Source organism: Rhinatrema bivittatum, chromosome 2 (genome assembly GCF_901001135.1).
Source record: "Rhinatrema bivittatum chromosome 2, aRhiBiv1.1, whole genome shotgun sequence".
Lineage (NCBI taxonomy): Eukaryota > Metazoa > Chordata > Amphibia > Gymnophiona > Rhinatrematidae > Rhinatrema > Rhinatrema bivittatum.
The window spans coordinates 176,836,000-176,861,106 of NC_042616.1; the positions used below are offsets into that span (position 1 = coordinate 176,836,000).

A 25,107-nucleotide genomic window follows, 5' to 3' on the forward strand; every position below is an offset into this window, starting at 1 on the left:
ACAGGATTGTGGAATTTCTGGCACAGCTTTCTCCTGGTTCAGGTCATACGTATCTGAACGTATGATACAGGACAGGACCAGAAATGACAGAGCAAGTTGGTCTCCTATTTCATTGGGAGTCCCCCAAGTTTCTTCCTCATTATCTCTAGTTTTCAAATTTTACAACATGGCTCCTATATGTAAAATCTTAGCCAGTCTACATGATGGCTATAAAATATATGCCAACGACATACAATTTTTCATCTGCTTTCGAGCCACCTGGCCAGAAACAAAAACGGTGCTAGAAATCTGTTTATCCACCATATATAAATGGTTGTTTTACAACAAGCTATCTTTGAATATGGCCAAAATTGATTTTATGTTAATTCTAAGGAAAACAGCTAACATGAAATTAGTTTATCCATGTTTTAATTAATAATCAGTCCTTTCTAGTCAAGTCCTGTGTAAAACATCTAGGGATTTGGCTTGTTTCATGCCTTGCTTTTTGTCAGCATGTAAGATCAGTCATCAGGGTAGGTTTCTGCAAGCTCAGGATTCTCTTTGGTTTAAGAAACTTTCTAAATAAGGCTGATTTTCATACTGTTGTGCAGGCTGCTATCTGGTATATTTTTGTAATTCAATCTATATCGGTCTATCTGGGGTCATGATAAGACCACTACAGCTCCTATTTAATGCAGCAGCCAGGCTTTTTTCCAGCAAACAGCGCAATGAACAGTTTTGATAGAACTACACTGGCTTCCCATCTCCCAGCGAGTTCAATGCAAAATTGGAGTGACTGTACATAAAATAATTACTTCCAATGATTGCCCTTGGGCCAATTCACTAGTGAGGCTCTATCAGCCATGTTGGATGCTAAGATCTCAGCAGCGCAGTCTTCTGGGTGTACCATCGACCAAGCAGGATAAACTTATGGAAACAAGGGACTGCTCTTTCTCTATAGTAGCACCTGCTTTCTGGAACATACTGCTGGAAAGTTTGTGCCAATCAAATTCTTTAAAATCATTCAAAGTTGCTCTCAAAACCTTTTTTTGTTTTTTCAGCAGGCCTACCTGTCCACTTAAGACTGTGCGCAGATTTTTAGTTGCCATGCCAGCATATATTGTTGATGAATTCTGTCTTTTAAGTTATGTTAGTATGTTTTTCATTTTATGTGTGTGAGAAATGTCCATCACCTAGTCCTTTGTGTATAGGCAACACATAAATCCTAATAAACATAAACATAAGACAGGGCAGCTTCTCTGTAAGAAGCAGGAAGAATTCAGGATGCCTAACAAATATTTGATTCAAAATATTGGCACCCACTGGAATTCCATATATATGATGCTGCAGATATTAGTGGAGCAGTGCCCTGTCAGCTATCACTTTCACCCCCAACTCAGTACACCAAAGTCTTGTTGAGCCTTCTTGCCTGACACAGACCATAGCTAAAGCAGTTGGCAAGAGAGATCCTCATCCCACTCCAACAAAAGAGACCCCAGCAAAAATTTCTGTGACACGCTATCTTGCAGAGACCATCAAGGACATTAGCACAGATGTACTAGCACATTGGGCACACAAGTCTGCAGTTTGGCCAAAGCTAGCCAAGGTGGCTCAGTTCTATCCTTCCTATCCACCAACCAACATGCCCAATGAATGTGTCTTCTTAATAATAAGGGACATTGTAAGCGCTCAGCACTCAAGGCTGGTGCCAGGTAAAATCTGCACTTTTTGAAAATCAAGGACTGAAAACTACCAACAAGGACTGAATTGCACAGGCTGGGTAAACAAAAAAGAGTGGGAGTAGCTTGCTTATTGCAGTGGTTACTACCCCGAATCAATTAAGCCTGATACTTCACTTGGAATACATATCCAGCGCAGCCCACTGCTTCAACAGCAGGGGGAATGAAGAAAAGATGATTTATATTCAGACACAACCAACATGGACTGAATTGCACAGGCTAGGTAAACAAATAAGAGTGGGAGTAGCTTGCTTATTGCGGTGGTTACTACCCCGAATCAATTACGCCTGATACTTCACTTGGAATACATATCCAGCGCAGCCCACTGCTTCAACAGCAGGGGGAATGAAGAAAAGATGATTTATATTCAGACACAACCAACATGGACTGAATTGCACAGGCTAGGTAAACAAATAAGAGTGGGAGTAGCTTGCTTATTGCGGTGGTTACTACCCCGAATCAATTACGCCTGATACTTCACTTGGAATACATATCCAGCGCAGCCCACTGCTTCAACAGCAGGGGGAATGAAGAAAAGATGATTTATATTCAGACACAACCAACATGGACTGAATTGCACAGGCTAGGTAAACAAATAAGAGTGGGAGTAGCTTGCTTATTGCGGTGGTTACTACCCCGAATCAATTACGCCTGATACTTCACTTGGAATACATATCCAGCGCAGCCCACTGCTTCAACAGCAGGGGGAATGAAGAAAAGATGATTTATATTCAGACACCAACCAACAAGGACTGAAATGCACAGGCTGGGTAAACAAATAGTGGTAGTAGCTTGCTTATTGCGGCGGTTAATACCCCTATCCAATTAAGTTAGATACTTTACTTTGATGCGGCTCCAGCACTGCTCTCTGCATCAATGGTAGGGGGGAAGGAAATTGGAACCAAAAAGTTACCAATAAGGGCCAAGAGTAACAGATAAGTATGAGAAAAATAAGTGTGAAAGCTTGCTGGGCAGACTGGATGGGCCATTTGGTCTTCTTCTGCCGTCATTTCTATGTTTCTATGTTTCTTTGCTTGAGTTTCCAGAATTTCCATGTGAGTGGCAAGATAAATGAAAGCACCTTGAAGGCCTTATTGCCACTCTGTCTACCTGCTGTGCCTCTGATATAACACCTTAGGAGTCTTTCTGCCACTCTGCTTTGCTGCCATGTCCCTGATATACACCACCTTATTGGTCTTGCTATTACTGCTCTGCCTACCAGCCATACTCCTAATATTCCAACCTAGGGATCTTATCGTTACTCTGCTTACCTGCCATGCTCAAGATGTGCCACCCTAGGAGTCTTGCTACCACTCTGCCTACATACCATGCCCCTGATATATGGCATTAGGGATCTTGCTGCTACTGCTTTGCCTACCTGCCATGCCCCAGATATACAACCTTAGGGGGTTTTCTGCCAGATGCCTACCTGCCATGCCTGAAACATACCACCTTAGGGGTCAGGCTGCCACATATCTACCTGCCATGCCCCTTATATACTACCTTAGGGGTTTTGCTATTACTCTGCCTATCTGCCATACCCATGATATGCCTCCTTGTAGGTCATGCTGTTAATATGCCTACCCATCATGCCTATTATGTTCCAGTACGGAGGTTTTAGTGTCTCTGTGTTTGCTGTTTGGATTTCAGCCTAGTTCTCCCACCCTGTTTGTTTATTGGTTGGTTATACTGGGGCCTTTTGTCATCAAAAAAGACATTTGAAAAAAGAAAAATACAAGTTTTTCCTCTCACACTACCCCTTTTCTGGTTCTTCATTTTGTTGTATCCATCTATAGTCCCAACCTAGTTTGCCCATCCTGTTTCTTTGTTGGTTATATTGGGGTGTTTTGTCCCCAGAAAAAATTTTTAAAAAAAAGTTTCTCTTCACCTTGCACCCCATCTATTTTCTGGTTCTCTCTAGGATCCCAGTCTAGTCCTTCCACTTTTCTTCTTTCTTGGTTGTACTGGCATGTGTTGCCCCCAAAATCCCTTAGTCAGAAGGATGAAATGCAGGCACAAGAGAAAAGATGCACAGGAGAGAACTTGCACATGCTCTAAATATGGTAACGTTTCAGTAGGAAGAGAGAAGTAATGCAACACCAGAAAATCAACAAAGGGAAGAGACTATCTTCAGCTATAGAATATAGGAAAAGCTTTCATAATAAAGCAAACGTAACAAATTAGCAGGAAAGTCACACTGATGAGATACCATTTACATGTTCTAATTGTGCAAGAGGTTTGAATTGGAAAGTGAATTTCATAAGAGAGCCAAAATTCTTCTCAGCAGCAAGGGAATGTAAAAAAAAAGCTCATGTCACAAAAGTGATACTGATGACAAATCATTCTCTTGTACTATAGCTGACAAGTGGTACATGCTTCAGCAGGAAAGCAGACATCTCCTGTGCTACTCTGCCTTGCCGTTACACCACTTATCCTATGCCTTAGAGGTCTTTCTTCCACTCAGCATGGCTGCCATACCCAGACTTTGCACTTGAGAATATTTCTGTCACTCTGGTATATGACAGCAAGGCACTGGCAGACTGTACATTGTGGGGAGCTGCCTTGCACCTCTGATGGTACTTTGGTGTGCTGATACCATCCTTTGTGCTTCATTGCCCCTTTATTTGTGCCTTGGGGGGTTTCTTGCCATCTTTTCTGCTTCGTTCCCCATTCATGGTGCCACTCTTGGTGCCACTTTGCCTCTCATTCTGCCTTGGAAGGTTCATGCCACTGTTGCTGATGCCCTCTTTTGAAGCCTTAGGGTGTTCTTCCTCCTCTTGCTGCTTTGCTCCTTGACTGTACCTTGGGGAACTGCTGCTATTGGTGATACCTTTTTCCCCTTTATAGTGCCTTTAGCTATTTATGCCACTTTTGGTACTAAATTGACATAATCTTGATGCTTTTGCATGCCTTCACCCTTTTGATGATGTCTACCAACCAGTTTTATTAGAACTGATAAGAAAACCCCAGTTTGGTGCCCAAAATAGGCCACAGTGCTTCCCCCATTGACTTTAATGGTAAACAAATGAATTAATAAAACAAAAATAAAAAAAATATTTTTTTTATTTTAAACTAATGAACCAAATGGAAGAGCCCTACAAAATGAATGAATGAACCAAAATGAAAAATGTTCCTTTACACTCCCCTATTCTATATATATAATTGGCTACTCCTTATGTTCAGTTTCACAGTTTATTGAGTAGTTCTTAAATTCATTATCTCAAGTAATGGGACAACAATTTATTGCATTAGAGCACCCATAAGCTTCAACAACTTATTAATCATAATTTGCACTGGAAATCTTTGAAGGAAATAATAGGGCTTGATTTATAAAGGGGGTTTCCGATAGCCCAAAATAGGAGAAAACCATATGTATTGCCTTATGCAATAATGCATTTTTTTCATTAAGGAAAAGTCCTTTTTGTGTAAGATATTTAATCTGTACTTTTAGCAGAATCTAAAGAGGCTTATAATTGTTATTGGCAATACTGTACTCCTATGAAAGTGACAGTTTTAAGTGAATTTCTATTTTTTATTTCAATTTAGGCGCAGAATGCATAAACTTGGAGTGTCAAAAATTACCCAAGTTGATTTCTTACCCCGAGAAGTGGTGACATATTCCAAGGAAACACAGACCCCTGTGACATCTCATCAATCTGAAGGTGACAGTATCCCATTTACTTTAATGGTTTTGTATCTGGCTTGATGTTTTGTAAAATGTCTTAAAATGTATTTATTCATTTATTTATTCATTTACTCCAGAGTTACTCCTATCAGTTTCCTCTCCTTCAAAAACTATTCATAATGGGCAGAGTGTTCATCAGTATTTACCAAAGCTTCTTGTTTAAATGTTTTCATTTACGGTAATATTTGAAAAACATCTTTTCTTCCATGTTTGCAAGTTAATTGTTTTCAGAGATGGATGGATCAACAAATATAGAACTTAGGTTGAATGCTGAAAGCTAAAAGAGAATCTCATAAAGGTATTTACAAAGCTCCTTCTTAATCTCTTTTCCTGAAATTATTTGCCTACAATTCATTTCAACCTGATTTTCCAACACTTTTTAAAACTCTTTTTAACTCTATGAAACAAACTTTTTATAGCAGTTAAAACATGCAGAACAATCAGAATCAAAGAGCTCTTCCATTTTTGTTCTGATGCCTGAGGAAAAATTTGTGTCATACTTATGCACGACGTAAAGTAAGAATATGCCATCAAATCGGTGTACTGTGTGTTTTCAGTTGGGAGCTAGAGGCAAAAGGTCAATTTAAGCAAAATGCTCAAACTTAAATCAGGTTCAGCCAAATTTAGGTACCTGAGTTTTTAGCCTAATATTCTTCTAAATATAGGCACCTAAAAGTTTGGTACCTAAATTTAAGCCTGCAATTTATTTTCCTATATATAGGTGATAGGGTCATTTATCAAAACGCAATGTGGCCTTATCACGTGAGTTAGGGCCTTATTGCGTGCGATAACGCCCTACTGCGTGCGATAACCGTATTGCGGCGATTTTATTGAAATGAGGAGAAGGGGAGGAGCGTGGGAGGGGTTTGGGCGGAGTTATGGCCCGGCAGCACTGCGGGCAATAATGTTTTCCACGTTATCGCCAATAGCACTGCAGGAAATAACACCACCTTTTCCCGTGGTGCTATGGGTGCAAAAGTGTACGGCCCAGCCACAACTGCAGCGGGCAAAAACGTACTGCTGCAATGCGGCCGGCTGCACAATTTCTCCCCCAGCCCCTTTTCTTACCGTGGCTCATCATTCTGCTATAAATATAGCAGAATGATGAATATAGCTATTAGATGCACAGTGCTGAAAATCAGTGCAGAGTATCTAACATTTTTCTCCTACATAGCTCCGCCCCATAGCCACCCACTTCTTAAGCACCTAAATTTAGGCAGTGAAAATAAGATACTAAATTTAGACACTAAACTCTAATCAGTTTTTAAGGAGGATGATTCAGTCGCCTAATTCCCAAAGCTGAGCACCTAAACCCTTTGAAAATTGACCCTAGAGAGCTTTGCCTGAGGTCATGCTAAGGATCATTTGCAGAGTTATGTCCTTAATGCATGACCAAGGGCTTCTTTTGCATAATGGTCTAGTGCTCCAACCATTAATTCATTCCTCTTGACAAGATCACAAAATGAGTAGCTTTAGGGAAATAGATTTATTTTTAAACGAGGGCAAGTAACCATATTAAATGTGTACACCTTGCACTCAAAGCATGAGAATGAAAATATATGGGACCAAAGAAGAAAGGAGACTTAGAAATAAAATGGAAGCAAGATGTAATAAAGCCTTGTAATGGGAAAGTTTAAGTTTGAAAACTCTGGCTAACAATGCCTCTTTAAGAGCTTCTGGTTGACCATATGTCTGGGATGTCACCCTGGCCTCTGGGTGCCAGGGCAAATTCTAACTGGAGTTGTAGATGTTATTTGACACCAGAACTATCTCCCAAGGCAAGAAAGTTGTCAAACTGAACCATGATGAGCCACATCACTCTTGGCATAAATGTATTATTTATTTATTTGAGTGTTTTATGTACCAACCTTCCATGAGAGATTCTGTCAACCATTTCAGTACACAAATATATTGCAAGAATCAGCAATTACCTCTCTCATTTGTAGGCAATAATCCTTTTTTAGTCATGTTGGCAATATATGTTCATATGGAAAATTAAATGCACGCAGAATTTCTGTGAAACCTAGGTCTGGAGTCTTCTAGCATCCTCTAGCCTAACAAATCTCACCAGTCTACCTCTTGCAGGTATCAAGAACTTAGGGGAAGAGTTTATTTAGTATGATGCTTTATGTGGTACAGTTGCTTCCTCTTAGAAGAATTGTTTCTTGGCTTTTGGCTAAGATCAATTGTAGTAATACTCATGATGTTCTTTTTCCGACAGTGTTTCTTCCAATCCGTATCTATGACAAAACTCTTTTGAAAATAGAACTCAAAGAGGGCACTTTTTAGAAAGCTTGCAATACGGTAAAGTCAAAGGCGTAACTTAGGTGTACACCCTTACAAGCATACGTTTTAAAAATAAAAAGTATACGGTGAATTTTAAAAGCCCGACATGCGCATACATTAGGGGATGTGCAAATATGTTGGACTGGTACGCGCTGAGCGGATTTTAAAAGCTGCCTGGATACGTGTATATCTCCCGCAGCGTGCACATCTCAGAACCTCTCACAAAAGGGGGGCCATGGGCATGGTCTGCGTGGGGCATGGGCAGTACATGGACTTGAATCAGAAATTTGCACATAAATACCTGCATGATCCGACGTGTGCCGAGGACCCCTGCCATGTAACATTACTTCTGCTATAGATGGCTATAATGAGCCATTTCAGAAAGGTGTAAAGGGGTAAGTGGGTTGAGGGGCCAGGCTATCAAATCTGAGGTGTTTGGAGGACCTAAGCTGTTAACTGGGGAGGAACTGTTTGGGTAATTGCCAGGTTCTTGTGGCCTGGTTTTTGGCCTCTGTTGGAAACAGGATGCTGGGCTTGATGGACCCTTGGTCTGTCCCAGCATGGCAATTTCTTATGTTCTTATGATAAAACTGGCAATGGCGTCGGCGCGCATCCTTTTTAAATTTCCCCACTTACGCGGTAGAAGCGGCTTTTGCACGCAAAGGCGCGCATCTACTTAAAATTGGGTACACTTGTATGCACGGCCAGGCTATTTTATAATCGGGGCATGTATGTTATAACATACCCGCGTCTCTGAGCACAGGTCGATGAATGTGCGCATACCTGCACCTGTGCGCCGGTTTTAAAATTAAACTTTTTGTGCGTGATTGCTCTGACTGTACCCCAGGTCTCCCCCCACTCCCTTCCACAAAACACCCCACAGTATGCATAAAAGTATGTGAATAACAGGTTTCTATGGCAGCTTGCCTGAACTTCAGGCTGGCAGTGGAAGAACAATCTCATTTTGGCCAGAAAAGAAATGCATAACTCAGAACTTAATGTAAGACAGAGAAAAATTTCACCAAAATTCTGCTCTGCAGAAAAGGTACTCTCAGACCTTGGCAAAGAATACCTGAATGCAGTAGTATAGCTTCCCATTAACATCTTTCCTAGGATTAAATATTGGAATTATAAAAGAAAATCTAATAAGTGATTTTGTCCTGGATTAGTTATTGGGAAAAGAGGACACACTTCAGGAAAATATGAAGGGCATCATCTTAAAAGAATTAAGAAGGTTTTATGTGCATTCAAGAGTGTGATATGTGCATCTTTTTATTCTACACTGTAGTATTTTCTGGGCAAATTGCATGAAAAAAATGAGTTAACTTATAAAACGACTGCACCTGAGCTTTTCTAATCTACCAAATATGGAGAAACAAACCCATAAAAGGATGGCGCCTCATTTACAATTTTAAATCTGCATGTGGTGTTTTATACTGCACTGTTGCCCACACAAAAAGAAGGTCTAAAATCATTGCATACTTTTTACCTGTGACTCTGGTGGACAGTTTTCAAAGGCAGACTACCTGAGTGGTTCTCCATTGAAATGTAGCTACAAGGTCTGTGAGTACGAAGTACCTGGAGACACTGCGGGCTGTTCAGAATTGTCCCCAGTATGACCAGAGACAAACCTGGTTGACTTTGTTACTGTACTTTCTGTCCCTGGTAATTTTAAATGTTATTACTTCTTGTTAACTGCTTAGGGATCTATGCATGAGAACCTTCAGGTTAATACATATTACTTGCTGGTTAACATGGGCTGTATATTGGGATTAGTTAACTACACCTCCTGAAGCGTCATGCCAATAAAGTTTCTTGAATCTGGATCTGAGAGGGAGAAAATCTGTTACCGCATGTGATTCAAGAGCATACATGCATACAGTGCCCTCTAGTGGCTGTGAAATAAATAAGCATCTTTATTATAGATCAAGAATGACTTTATTGGTCTTATTCAGTAAAGGTGTTTTTTTCATAGGCACAGAATGGAGAAAAAGCTTTTATGTATAAGGCCCTATATTGCTAATGTCAGAGGAATAGTTTGATCTGAAAATGTCAAAAGAGACAAGTTCTGTTATTAAGTATAAATGGTAAGTAGTTTTATTTATTCAGAAAACATTTGCTACAAAAGTTGCCAAGTTATTAACTTATAGGTAAGAAAGTGGGAGTCATAGTAGGGACCATCATTGCTCCCTGCTTCAATGGCAGGGGGAAAAGAGGAAAAGGGGAATTAGATTCAGACAGCAACCAACAAGGGCATTAAATTGCATAGTCTGGGAAAACAAATAAGCATGGGAGGAACTTACTGATATGGCGGTTACTACGCTTAACCAATAAGCCTTTATATGTTCATGCAACTCCAACATTGCTCTCTGCTTCAATGGCAAGAGAAAACAGGGAGTTGGACTCAAACAGCAACCAGCAAGGGCCTTGACTTTGACAGCTGGGAAACTGATAATTATACAGGTGGCTTGTATTGGCCAGTAGTACTACCATAAACTTGCTGGGCAGAATGGATGGACCATTTGGTCCTTTTCTGCCATCATTTCTGTGTTTCTGTGTTTCACTGTTAAGCTAAATAAAAGAAGTTTTAGTAGAGCTAGAGTTTTTGTGGGAAATTTTACAACAATAAAAGGTGTTGGAATGTAATGATTCTGTCCGCACATACCAGCATCAGATGCAAAAATGTCTTAAGCAAATTTCTTATGGTAGTAACTGCCGCTCCGTACAGGTTACCCCAAGCCTTATGTTAAGGATACTAAATGTCGCTCCATGCAGATTACCCATGTCTTATGTTAAGGGTAGTGAATTTACAATCAAAACCAAACAACTGTTAACAAAATTACTGCTAGCAACATTTTATGGAGGTGAGCAGCCTTCTTGATAATTCATAAAGCGCTGCTTGAACGTGCTTTGCCTTTAGACTTGGCTGTAGAAGTGGTCCTGTGCCTTTTCCATAATATCTGTGTATCATTTGGGGGCCCAGCGCTGGCTATCATCTGAATCCAAGTCCCTTTTTTCCATTTTTCCCCCTGCCATTCAAGCAGAGAGCGATGTTTCAGTTGTGTCAAAAGATCAAGGCTAAATGGGTAACGGTAGTAATACCCATGCTTTCTGTTAAGGGTAGTAACTGCTGCTCCCTGCAGGTTAAACCCTTTTCTTCATTTCCAGCCTCTAGGGATCCACAGTGTTTATCCCAAACATTTTTTTATCCTACCCACTAGGGGTGTGCATTCGGATTGACCGCATTAGTAAAACGCAACTCATATTTTTTTTTTACTTAAAAAATTGATTCGACATAAACGATCGGATTTCCCACATATCGAACATAGATATGTTCGATATGTTCGATATGTTCGGCGCGAACAAGCCGGGAATCACGTGACGCCGACGTCACGTGATTCCCGGCAAGTTCGCGCCGGACGGCTCGTTCAGCCCAAAAAGAACTTTTGGCCAGCTTGAGGGGGTCAGGAGGCCCCCCCAAGCTGGCCAAAAGTTCTTTTTGGGCCGAACGAGCCGTCCGGCGCGAACGAGCCGGGAATCACGTGACGCCGCGTCACTCGACGTGCCACCGACGTCACATGCTTCTCGCCAAGGATTGCAGAAATGACGTCCTCACTCCTCGCTCGATCACCAGGGAGTTGTGGTAAGTCTGGGGGGGGGATTAAGGAGGGTGAGGGGGTTTAATTTTTTTTTTTGCACATATGTACATATACCCAACTCATTGGATTTTTTTTATGTCCATATTGGCCGCAAGTGGGACCCCCTTTCGGACATAAAAAATATGAACATAAAATTTTGCTCTGCACATCCCTACTACCCACCTCTTCCAGAAGTTCATTCCAGGTATCCACACCTTCACCATGAAGAAATATTTCCTGATGTTGGTTCTGAGTCGTGCCCTCTGGAGTTTCATTTTGTGACCTCTAGTTCTACTGTTTGCTTTCCAATGGAAAAGGTTGGAAGTTCATTCATCAAGTATCTGAAGATCTATATCACATCTCCCCTGCACCTCCTCTCTTCCAGGATATACATATTTAGATCCTTCAGCCTCTCCTCATAAGTCTTCCAATACAGATCCCGCCCCATCATGGTCACCTTTCTCTGGACTGCCTTCATCCTGTCTCTATCCTTTTTTAAATATGGCCTTCAGAACTGAACACAGTACTCCAGGTGAGGCATTATCGCCTCCTTTTTCTTAGGGGTTATTCCTCTCTCTGTGCAGCCCAGCATTCTTCTGGCTTTTGCTGTTGCCTTGTCACATTGCTTTGCTGCCTTCAAATCATCAGAAACGAATACTCCAAGGTCCTTTTCCCAGTCTATGCACATTAGTCATTCATCCCCCCCCCCCCCCCATCACATACAGCTCTTTTGGGTTACTGCACCCCAGATACATGCCTCTGCACTTCTTGGCATTGAATCCCAGCTCCTAAATCTTTGACCACTCTTTAAGCTTTCTTAAATCACTTTTCATTCTCTCTGCTCCTTCAGGCATATCCACTCTGTTGCAGATCTTAGTATCATCCACAAATAGACAAACTTTACCTTCTGTCCCATCCACAATGTCACTCACAAAGATATTGAACAATGCAAGTCCCAAAACCGATCCCAGTGACACTCCACTTAACACTGTTCTCTCTTCAGAGTAGGTTCCAATTACCTTTACACAGTCTTCTGTCAATCAACATCCACTCCACCAGGTTATAAAATAGCCTGGGTTCACAGTACATGTGCGCTCAAGTTTAAGTTTGTGTATGCCCAATCATGCTTATCGGGTTTCTGCTGCATAAGTCGGGGGACATTTCTAATGGGCGCCATGACCAGTTTCACCATTTTATCTACCAGTTCCTCCAGTTTCCAGAGCTAGCTCTTCCAAAGACTCCTGGTTTAACAGCTTGTACTCCCCCCAAATTATCCTTTAAACCCCTCAGAGATAGCTGGGATTTTTTGTTTCAATTTATACCTTCTCCTGGACCTGGGTGCATGCTCTGTCACATAAATATTTATGTGCACATCTTTTGGCCATGCCCTGAAAGACCCATGCCCTGCCCAGTCAATGCCCAGATAACGCCCCTTTTTGAATCTGAGTGAGATGTGTATGCAGCGGGAAATGCGTGCACGTCTTGGGGCTTTGAAAATGTGATTGGTGTGCTTAAGCCTGACTTGTGCGCACATCCCCTAATTGACGCGCATGCCAGGCTTTTAAAATTCACCTTAAAGATTCAAGCATGTTAGAAGGATGGCAGTGTTACGATTCCTGCCCGCGGAGCTACTCTCCGCGAGCAGGCCTCTCACCTTCCATGTGGCCAGGACCTCCGCGGCGGGCCACCGCCGCTGCCATCTTCATGCAGCATGGAGACCGCACAAGCCAGCTCTTCTTGCAGCAGGGAAGCTGCGAACTTCCTGCTCTTCGCGGCCTGGTGCTGCTTCCGATGCCACCCACGCGCAGCCTAGGAGGGGCTGCGTAGGCCGCGTCCATCTTCGGCCCTGCGCGGCAGGGCTGAACATCCGGGAGCCTCCCATTGCGGCAAATGCTGCTCTGGCTCCTCGACGCTCCTCCTGGGTCCTCAGACGGCAGGGAGTCGTCCTCACTGCTGCCGGGGTCTTCGACTGGCAGGGAAGCTGTCCCCTCCGGTGCCTGCAGTCAGCCTGCCTTTCCCTGCGTCTGTGTCAGCAAGCAGGGGGATGCCGCTGACCGTGGTCCTGCTTCTCTGCTTCAGCCTTTCCGCGCCTCTTCATTCTATTTAAAGGGCCAGCCACAGGAAGTACCGCTGGCTTCTTCTGATGATGACTTCCTGCTTCAGCCCTATAAAAGGAATTCCTCTTCAGTCTCTCGTTGCCTTCGGATCGGTTTCCACAGTTGTCTGTGTCTTCTGACCGGTCCAGGTCCTCCGTGGTCTACTTTTGCTTTGACGGCTTCGTCTCCATGTTCCAGATGTCCTTCGTCCAGGTCTTCACTTGTCTCCATGTTCCAGGTGTTTGTCGTCCAGGTCTTCAGTCGTCTCCTTGTTCCAGATGTCCGTCGTCCAGGTCTTCACTCGTCTCCATGTTCCAGGTGTTCGTCGTCCAGGTCTTCAGTCGTCTCCTTGTTCCAGATGTCCGTCATCCAGGTCTTCAGTCCTCTCCGTGTTCCAGATGTTCTTCGTCCAGGTCTTCTGTTGTCTTGATGTTCCTGATGTCCTTGCCTTCGTCTCTACCTCCATGCCTTGGTTCCCAGATGTCCACCTTCCTGGCATACCGCTGTCGTGGTCCGTGACCAGCTCACTGGTAGTGGCTGTGTAGGGCGCCTCACGGTACAAGGCCATCCTCATCTCCGCAGCGCAACCCTCTGGAAGACCTCCTGCTTTGTTGTTTTTAATCCTTGAGAATTGAATCCTGCTTCAGAGTTGTCCCGGTCTTCAGAGCCTATTGCAACCTGCATGAAGTCCATGTCAAGTCTCTGTTTGAACTTGCCCTGAGTCTGGCGTGGTCCTCGACCAGTCCCGCGGGGGCTGTGTAGGGCATGCCTCAGTGCAGGTCTCTGCAGTTGCTTAGTCATGTTCCGGTATCAGCTTCCACTATTCCTCCTGGAATACTGTCTCAAGCCCAGCGTGGTCCGCGACTAGTCCCATGGGTGGACTGTGTAGGGTGCGCTGCGTCGCAGACTCGCCCCAGCTCTTGATCCTGCTTTAGCCCTCAGCTACAGTGTCTTGCTTCAGCCCTCACCTACAATGTCTCGCTTCAGCCCCCATCTATGATGTCTCACTTCAGTCCTCGTCCATGATGTCCTTGCTCTAGTCCTCGTCAGTGGTGTCTTGCTTCAGTCCTCGTCTATGATGTCTTTCCTCCAGCCTTCATCTACAGTGTCTTCATCTCAGTCCGTGTTTACAGTGTCTTTGCTTCAGTCCTAGTCCAGAGTCTTCTGTGTTCCATGGACTCCGTCTCTCCTCGTCCTCTGTCCAGTCTGCCACCCATTGCTGTACCCAGCGGCAGGTCCGAAAGGGCTTGGAACGGTTGGAGGACTGTTCATCAATCAACATTGCGTTGTTGGTTATCCAACGGTGCAGGTTATCCAACAGTGCAGGTCCATTTGAGGGTCAGACCTTGTACCCTAGTCCTTGCTTCAGTCTTGTCCTGCTTTCGTTACCCATGCTCGCACCAGCTCACCTCCTGTGGTGTGGCTTGGGGCTCCTCCCTGGGCCATGCCGTGGCCCAAGAGCTCACATCACCAGCTTCAGAGACGACTGTGCCTCCGCGCTTCAGAGTGTAACAGCTGCCGGAGCTCGTACTCGTAACAGGACCCGAAGGCCACCGAACCCTCGGGTCATAACGGGATCCGAAGACCCCTAGCCCTCGGTCCCTACATCTGCCGGAGGTCGTGTTCGTAACAGGCAGGGCAGCAAAAGCCAGCAGAGTACATGCAGCTTTCATTGGCATATCAGAGTGTTGACATGCACCAGTATCCTGCACACCACAGTTTATCAACGGGTGCTGAGAGGCTGCAGTCTGCTTTCAATGTACATTTAGGGGTGAAGTTTCAAAATTTATGCATGTAAAAATTAGCATATACGTGTGTAGATAGCCTGTACTTGTGTAATTGCAATTTTATAAGTATCATAAGTCCGTGCGTAATTTTGGTTTCGTGCGCACATATATGCATGAAAAAGGGGGCAGTCTAGTGGTGTTCTGGGGTGGGGCCAACAGTTGCACGTGTAAGTTGCTATTTTATAAGAGATTTGCATGTGTACATTTGGCAGTTTACTTGCATAATTGTACACTTGCTAACTATCTTGTGTAAGTGATATCAGACATGCTTATTGTGTACTATTGATTGGGTGGGAGGTGTGGGTGAACTGAGGGGAGTTCATAATAAAGAACCATAATAAAGAGGGTCTCAGTGACTTAGAGAAGGGCTGGTTGACTGGTGGAGGAATTAGAAAAATGGTAATTTTGATTACGTGCATGCTTTATAGTATACAGACTTCCATGCATAAATTGGGTTTTATGTGAGCAAGTCTTACTTTATATTCACACGCAAAATATACACAAATGTATTTTAAAAATTGGTAGGAAAAGTACACACTGTCAATGCATTGAAATACTCGCTTTCCATGCTTTGCATGTGTAAGCATACATGCGTGTGTATTTTGTAGGGTAAAATTGCATGTGTTTTATAAAACGTGCATATCTGATATGCACGTTTAATAAAATGCTATTGTAGATCTTCTCATGCCCATGTATGCACATGTGTGGGGCCATGCGGAGTTGTTATCCTCCCCATATGCTCAATTAAAAAAAAAAGAGCAAAGCTTTCCAGCAATACTGGGCATTATTAGAGAGTAAATGAAGTAGGGAACTGAGGACACCTTTTAAGAACAGAAAGTTAAAATAGCAATAGCACTTTTTAACAGCCCTCCTCCTCTCCTTATTCTACACATACTTTTCATTCAGTGGTTATCAGAGGCGGATTGCAGGAATATATAGACCCAGGGTATTTTTTTCAAATCCAGCCCATGGGATATTTGTTGCCCTCATGCACTTTCCCTGCAGCATATGTGTCAACAGCTCCCAAAAGTATGCCAAATCAGTGCTGGAACCCAGCAGAATTGAACCAAAATGTTTCCAAAATAAACTTCATCTTTCCTAAATAACTAACAAGATGAGCACATTCTAGACCAGGGGTGAGCAAAACTGTAGCTCCCATTCCATCCATGCAAATTGGATCTCCTATACATTTGCTTGAATCTCTTACAAAGATATATCTCGGATTCCCAGTCTGACTCTTGAACCAGTTGCATGTAATGACAGTGCCAGCCAGTGTCAGATACACACATCCTCAGTCACAAACAGATTTTTAGATTGCAGAAATGTTATTGGCACATCCAAAAGTACCTGGGATCCTGCCAGGCACTTGTGACCTGGATTGGCCACTGTTGGAAACAGGATACTAGGCTTGAAGGACCCTTGGTCTGACCCAATATGGCAAGTCTTATGTTTAGACACATACTCTTTCTCAGACAAGACACCCACACACTGAGTTCAGCACTGTTGAATCATGATGTAAAGTTCTTGCTTGCGCCAGCCCTTTCCCATTCTGCAGTAGCCTCCTCCCTTTCTGAATCCCATTCTCTAGGAGACTCGCTGGTTCCACAACCAGCTGCTTATCTCAGAGCTCAGTACAGTCACCTCAGATAGAAGCCTCCCCAGAATTGCACAGCACTTCCTACTGTTTACCCCCTTCCTTCCTATGCTTTCAGCTTGCCTCCACTTCTCCGCAACCTCCCACCACTCTAGTGCATTCTCATTGTCTGCAGGCTATACAGTCTTCTGCTTTTGTAGTTCCCCAGGCTCTGCTCTGCCTAACGACTCCAGGGGAGGGGGATCAAAAGTGACCCATATTGTTCCCTAGGCTTATAACAAGAGAAAATTAAGCCCTGGCCGAAACTGGGGAGAGCCACTAAGCCAAAGTAGCACAGCTCCAGATGGAATCCTGCTTTCTCTTGTGGAGTCAATGCAGCCAGGGCTGGTGCAAGGGTATTAGGTGTCATAGGCGAACTTTACAGCCTAGCACACATTCCTGGCCTAACCCTTCCCACAAATAATTAAAAAAAAAGATTCATTTATAGTAACAGATTTTACATGAAAAAGAACATTCAGTGTTCTAAGGTAAAAATATCACTTAAAATGTGTATTATTTACATGCATTGTTGTGGTACTAACCAGAAAACTCTGCAAAAAAGACATCTGCACCCATATGGTATTAGGACTATTGTGTGAAGCATGTTGGCTCTCAGAAAGCTTTAAGAAAACAATTACAATTATAGTAAACATCCCATATGAAAACAGCACTAACTGCCAGCACTCAAACAGTAACAATCCTACCTATGAAAAGGCAACACTGTAAATATTACCAGCCCCTAAAACACCAATATTTCTCCTATTAGGAAAACAGAACAAGTCAGGCTGCTATATATCCCTACAAAGAATCCTCATGCTAGTAGAATACCTTTCCTCGGTCATATATACAAAACACAAACAAACCTTCAGCACACATGGAATAAAGAGATCATAAAGTATAAACAGACAAAACTGAACTGGAAACCACAACAAGCCACACTCTGTATGCAATGCAACAGTGGAAAAACCAAAACATCACCATGCCATATAAATATCAAACTTAAAATCAAGAAATATAAAACATTAGAGATGTGCATCATTTTTAGCTTTTGGGTCAGGCGCTTCCTGGAAAACTTTGTTTTCCAACAGCTCGTTTTTATTTTTTTCGGCGAAACAAACCGGAAAAACAAAAACCCACCCCGACCCTTCAAATTTACTTAATTACAACCCCCCCCCCCCCCAAGACTTACTAAAAGCCCTCTTGGGCCATCGGCTGCCACTAATCAAAATGGCGCTGGTGGCTCTTTGCCCTACCATGTGACAGGGGCTACCAGTGCCATTGGTCAGCCCCTATCACATGGAAGGAGCAATGGATGGCCCGCACCATTTTCTAAGATGCCGCCGGCCGTCCATTGCTCCTACCATGTGACGGGCTAGCCAGTGGCACCGGTTCCCCGTCACATGGTAAGGGCAAAGGGCCACCGGCGCCATTTTGATTCCTGGCAGGCATGAAGGCCTGAGAGCAGAAGATCACTCCCGGGACTCCGCTGAACCTCCAGGGCTTTCAGTAAGTCTTGAGGGGGATCAGGATGGTGGGGGGTTGTAATTAAGTAAATTTGAAGGGTTGGGTTTGGGTTTTTTTTTTTAAATAAATGTGCCCCTCCCTCCTGCGCTATCCTGAAAAACAAATATTTTCCTGAATTTTGGGGAAAATCCGTTTCGGGATTTGGGTCCCCCAAACCAGGACAAATTAGGCAATTTTATTTAAATTGCCTAATTCATGATAAACGAATGCACATCCCTATAAAACATCATAATAGTAAAACCATACTTATAGAACAAATATTTCAAAACAGCTGACAAAAAAATATGCAATTATTAAAACTCATTAAAAATTATTAAAATTTCCCAAATACCAATAAAACATTTCAAAATAGCAAATATATTAAATAACAAGCAATAATCAAAATAAGGTTAAAAAATATTTCCACTTTCCTTACTTGGGAATGTTTGATTGCCAATCATCCTGAGATTGTTGTGGATTAATGGGGGCAGTAAGAGGGATGCATACAGATTTTCTCCTCACACACATTAACAGATTCTTCTACGAACACATATTCTCTCTCTCTCTCCCATATGTTCTCTCATGCTCACTCTCACATGCTCTCTTTCTCACACACAGACACACACACATATATGCACAAACAGATGCTCTTTTTCCTTCTAATATAGAGGAGCAGTAGCTTCCTCCTTGGGGCCTGTGCAGCATCTCTCTCACACACATGGTATCTCTCACACACACACCAGCTCTCAAATGCTCTCTCACACATGCGCTCTCTCTCTCCCTGGAATCTGTAGGCAGCAGCAGCAGCCTCTTTGGGCCCACACAGAATCTCTCACATACATATACAAGCTCTCACACAGGCTGTTTGCACTCAAGCTTTCACACATAATATTTCTCACACTCACACATGCTCTTGCTCACAAACACACACACAAGTTCTCATACATGCTATTGCTTACACACACACACACATGCTCTCACCCTTTGGCTCTGTCCCTGGAATGTGCACAGTACACCAGCAGCAGTCTCGTCCTTTCTTCAGCTGTGCAGCCCAGCCTGATGTAGCAGCCTCCTTTCTTACGTGCGGAGGTCGAGCTGACACCAGTCTCTCTCTCTCTCTCTCTCTCTCTCTCACTGGATTTCTTCATTGGCCACCTGCAGCACAAAGGAAGCCCCTTCTTCTGCCGCCGGCTACAGGGGAAACACCATCGACACCACTGGGCCTCCTCTTCTGCTGCCGACTGCACAGCAGGGCCTCCTCTTCTGCCGACTGCAGGAGAAGTGCTGGCGGCCCTACTGGATCTTCTTATTGCTGGCAGGGAGTAGGAACCTCGCCAGCATATCATTTCTTAGTGACACCATGGGGCCTTCTCTAGTGCTGGCGGGGAGTGGGAACCTCACCAGCAAGTCTTTTCGCAGCGTCGCGGATTTTCTTGCCAGCAGGGTGTGGAAACCCCGCTGGCTTTAGTAATCAAAAGGCATAGTGAGGCAGCCACTGCAGGTTGTTTTTTTTGAGAGGGGATACCTGCCCTGCCCAAAATTTTGCTGCCTGAGGTGGTCGCCTCACCCTGCCTCTTAGAACCGCCTGTGTCAGCCTCGCACACCTCTCTTTGGGCTCTCCAGTCTCTCTTCTTGTTTTTGACTAGGAAACAGAAAAAAAAAAAAACACGTGATGGGAGCAATTGGCTCACCGGGGGAAGCCCGATCCCCCGATAGGCCAATCCGCCCCTGGTGGTTACTTGTTTTCAAAGGAGTAAATTCTGAAAAGCTCTGTGTCCTAGCATGAAAGGAGACTCAGGTGAGCTCCTGCAATTCATAGGGGGTCCCAGAGAAATGTTGCAGGGTTATGACTCCTCACTGTGGATCCATTGCAGTCAGGAGAATACACTGCAGTTTGTCCAGTAAAATGCATGAGATGACATGGCATACCAGAGATACCCTGACGTGTGTAATTAACTGAATCACATTTGATAGTACATTTATTTCTATATAGAGAAAAGTAATCCGTTAGTCAAAAATGTATTTAGTTACTAATGGCTAAGTACTGTACTAGTGACCGAAAACTAGCTAGCTGCCATACAACCTTGGTGCAAGTCCACTGTCCAAAAAAATATGGAAGTGCACACACATATTCCCAGGACTTACACTTGTAAATCAGGACAGTTCAAGCAAACTTCTTTGACTGTGAGGCCCAATGTATCTTTGCAAGTGTCTTATTTTCACTCTGGGCCATTTACTATATCCACTAATTAGTATATCAGCTACTCATAACATTCATCTTTTATTAACAGTGCCTGTTGATATTATAGTAGTGGCTGTAAATGTGTATAGCTATCTGACACATCTTGTAATAATTTATAACATTACATATTAAAAACACGCAACTACAGTCTCATGAATTTTTCAAAGTGTCCCTGTGAGGGACTATATCTGTAACATTATTAGTTTTGACAAACTGGATTTGATTCTTGGCTATTGTTAAGCAGTTTATCTGCTTATAACATACTGAAAGACACATGATTTCTACTGAATTTAATTAAAACAGTATGTGGTTTACAGAACTAGCCTCCAGCTTGTATGCAATTCTTCCTGACTGGATGAAGTTTCCATTAACACATAATGATGTCTTTATTTGAGAGATGCTGAACCCCTCATGGCTGCCCTAGGGTAGTTTCTGTGGCATGAGAAGTGGTAAGAGGAAAGAAAATATCTTTTGAACATGAGTTACCACACAATACTAGAGGTGTGGTGTGGAGCCATGAAGAGCGGTGTCAAAAAACCAAATGTATGTTTGGCAGCTCTGTTGCATATATTACATTTATGCAAAAATTAAAAATGTATATTCATCATGGAGTCTGATTTAACATTCTGCATGACACAAAAAAAGAACACCCTAGGCATAACTTAAAAATCATTTGAAAATATATAAAATATGCAGAATTTTGAAAAAGAAAGGGAGGGTAAGGTGACATTCTATGGCAGGGTCCTGGAAGGAGCCCAGAAGAAAAACCTGATGCAGCTACCAGTGGAAGCCCATGGATTTGCTTGACTATATGGTGGTTTGTGAGGTTCTGAGAGGGTGCATGGGAAACTAGACTGAGGGCTTAGGAGAAAGGAGGTGAGTGACTTTCTAAACCCAAGGGGCCCCCACCCCAGCTCAAAAAAATTGGAATAATATATTAGTCTTTCTTTGCAGTCAACAGATGGGGAGTCAACACTTTTTGATGTGATGAGTATGATTGTTTTTGCAGAATCTTGAATGCTGCAACAAGTACAGTATAATTTTTATGTGAATGGAGCAGGGGAAGGATTGTGGTTAATGATTTTTACTTTAATAACTTTGTTTAAAGGGCTTCATTATACAAAAGGGCTGCAGTGTCTTCTACAACGACTTTCCCTTCTTCCTGCTCATGGTTAGCATTTCACATCCATATTTATAATCTAATTAGGAGAGAATGAAATCTTGATGAAATATCCTTGGGTGGAAACTGCACGAAACCTGCAGTGTTCTCTGACTATGCAATGTTGTTTGCCATGGAAAGGCTGGCACTATAGAGATTAGGGATGGCAGTATAATGTGTTTTTACTGCAGGACTGTGAACCTGGAGAACTCATTTACTTTCCACCATTCACTCTGTGATATAATTTGGCCATTTAACCTACTTACGCTCAAAGTTGGATTAGACATTTCTTAGAGCAGAGACCCTTCAACACTGTGAATTGTTTTGTGCTGTGCTGCATATATAACGTTGCAGCATGAAGAATATTTTTATGGTTGTTCACACTGCTGCTGTGTCACTGATTTTGTACCACTGGCTTTTCCTCATGGCATCCTCTGAAGCACTGCATGAAATCCAGCATGGCTCCTGTGCATGGAGATCCTCTTGTTTGGCAGAGTGCGCTCCTTTGAGCCCATTGTTTGAGGGACAGGAAAAAAAATATGACTTGGAATTCAGAAAGGGAAAACAAATGGTAAGAAAGTATGTAAAATTGTCTACTCACTTCTTGTGTTGAGCACCATAAAATATCCATCCATTGACAAAGAACAGCTGCTTAGAAATGTGTACAACAGAATATTTACAGACATTTTTATTGTGAAATAAAACATAATCTAGAAAGCTAATGTAAATTTAAGAAGGGGCTTTTATTCACCTCCAAGGTTAGAGCAGGAGTAATGTTTGGGCCTTCCTTTTTACCAGTAGCTCCTATTATCTTTTGTAGAAGGACTTTTCTCAATGTTATTTTCATCTTATGAAAAAGCTTAGCCATCTTCCCTTTCTTTTATTCTATCATATTCTATTTATATAGAATATGAGGAAAAAGTATCAGGACAGACATTTAAGAATGGACCATTTCGGAAGGCCTTCTCACCACTTTTAATGTATGATACCTTTTTTTCTGCTGCATGTTACAGCTTCTATTTTTATAACAACACAGTTTCAAAATGTAAAATTTTAATTCACAAATAATTTAAAATTCACAATTCTTCTATGTAAAGCTGGGTTGACAGCACTTGGAAAAAGTGCGAGCCATGTCACACTTTTCTCAGGACAGGACAAAATATTTGGTATCTTCTAATCATGTTTTTAAGTCTGCCAGGGACAGATTATTTTTTATTTAAGTTTTATTAAGCTTTTTAACCATATAATACATATGATACAAAAAAGTAAGAAAATCAGGAAATAATTATATCAAACACAAACAATACTCATTTTTCTTGATTAAGCACACATTATTTGGAGTTGCTAATGACAAAGAAATATCTTAACAGACAAAATTAAAAAAAAACAAATTCAGGTATATCCCCAAAATACACAATAATCCCAACAATCAAGGAAGAGGTGTTTTATCAGTAATGAAGGTTTCCAAGTGCATTGGATCAACAAACATTTGCATGGAAACTTCAAGAAGAACATAGCACCTAGGGCCAATACCCTAGGTTTCAATTGTAAAAAGAATTTTCTTTTCAATTGTGTTTCCTTAGATATATCCAGACCTGGTGCGAATGGGTGTGCATACTGTGCATTTGCACGGAGCTGCTCACCCGGGAAGGAGTTGGGCTGGCGGCAGCATTAGAGGCCGCAGACCGATGGCAGACCCTAACCAGCCAGCGACCAAAGAGAGCGCTGACGATGGAAGGAGATGCCCGACTTCCGGGTATGCATGCCTGCTTACAGCTTCCGCTCCCTCCCCTCCCCAAACGGGAAGATCAGTGGGCCATACAGCCCGAAGATAGCAGCAGGCCCGTGGCCCCCTGATGGAGCTCATCCCACTATAGCCTGAAGACAGGAGGCCCGCGGGACCATGGTGGAGCTCATCCCACCACGGGCCAATGATAACAGGAGACCTTGAGTTTGTGTGAGCTTGAATGTATGTGTGAATGAGTGAGAGCCTGTGTGTGCACGTGTGTGAGTTTGTGTGAGATCCTATGTGTGTGTGTGTCTGTGTGAGAGCCTGTGTGTGTTCATGTGTGTGTGTGTGTGTGATTGTGTAAGAGCCTATGTGTGTGTCTGTGTGGGAACTTTTGTGTGTGTCTGTATATGGCACATATAGGCTGTCACAGGCACACACACACATAGGAGTAGATATTAAAAGATGTGCATGTGCGTCCATGTGTGCGTGGTTCCTGGCACATGCATATGGACTTGCCAATTTTATAACATGCATGCACACCAGCGTGCGCATGTTATAAAATCGGGTGGCCGCCCACACATGTGCGCCGGATTTTACAATCTGCACACGGAAGGGGTGATGAACTTTTGCAAATTACACGTGGCGATGCAATCGGGCCTTCCCCGGTTCCCTAACCCCCTACCTAAACTCCCTCCCTCTTCCCCTCTCCTCCCCACCCGTTTTTAAATTCAGGGCCTTAGTAAATCAGGCCCTATGTAAACTCTCTTCCTTCATGCATTACATTGGCGTCGCTGAAAAACTTGCCATAAAATGAAAACAGCCCCGTGTCTGACATCACCAGGAGAAGGTGATGTCAGACAACTTTCTTCATTTTATTCCATGAGGCTGAGCTGAATAAGTGTTTCAGAGAGTATTTAAGTGTGGTGAGTGTGATAGAAGTGATGGCATGCATTTTTGGTTTTCTGCCTTTAGAATATTTAGCAAGGAAGCCTCCTTTCCTGCTCCACGTTTTCACCTTCTCCTGGTGATGTCAGACACGGGGCTGTTTTCATTTTATGGCAAGTTTTTCAGAGACGCCAATGTAATGCATGAAGGAAGAGAGTTTACATAGGGCCTGATTTACTAAGGCCCTGAATATTTTAAAAAGCATTTACATGTGTAAAACTGGGTTTTACTCCAGTAAATGTAATTTAATCAAATAAGTGGGCTTTTGAAAATTGCTATAATGTATGGCATTGAATTGTCATAGGATTTGCTAGTGTAAGTGCACTTTATTCGAATAAATGGCTTTTAAAAATTGCTGTGCTAGGATGTTACATTTACGCGCGTAACTCCTTTTAAAATGACCCCCATATGGTTTTTATCCCATTCTGTGTCTATGGGGGAAAAAAGCTTATTAAATCAAGTGCATATCGGCCTGATAATAAGACTTGGTTTTATTTATTTATTTATTTGTTTTACATTGCACATCTCATAAAACCTACCTTATCTTATAATTGGGCCAAGTAAATAATAAATAAACAGGTGCCTCTCCTACTGGCTTGCTGCTCCCGCACCAGGAATTCCTGTACGGAGGGTGCCAGAAAGTCTGCAGCAGGATTAGCAGCCGTGGGGGTGAACCTGCTCAT

General features: G+C 42.8%; 1 protein-coding gene across 1 annotated transcript in view; it reads left to right on the top strand.

Annotated features, from left to right (window-relative positions):
* The window catches only part of DYNC1I1 (dynein cytoplasmic 1 intermediate chain 1), a 693,069-nt gene that overhangs the window by 110,700 nt on the left and 557,262 nt on the right, over window positions 1–25,107 (top strand). The window contains exon 6 of the mRNA XM_029588927.1: window positions 5,265–5,380. Coding sequence (XP_029444787.1) covers window positions 5,265–5,380 — 116 coding nt within the window. The remainder of the gene's footprint in view (window positions 1–5,264; window positions 5,381–25,107) is intronic.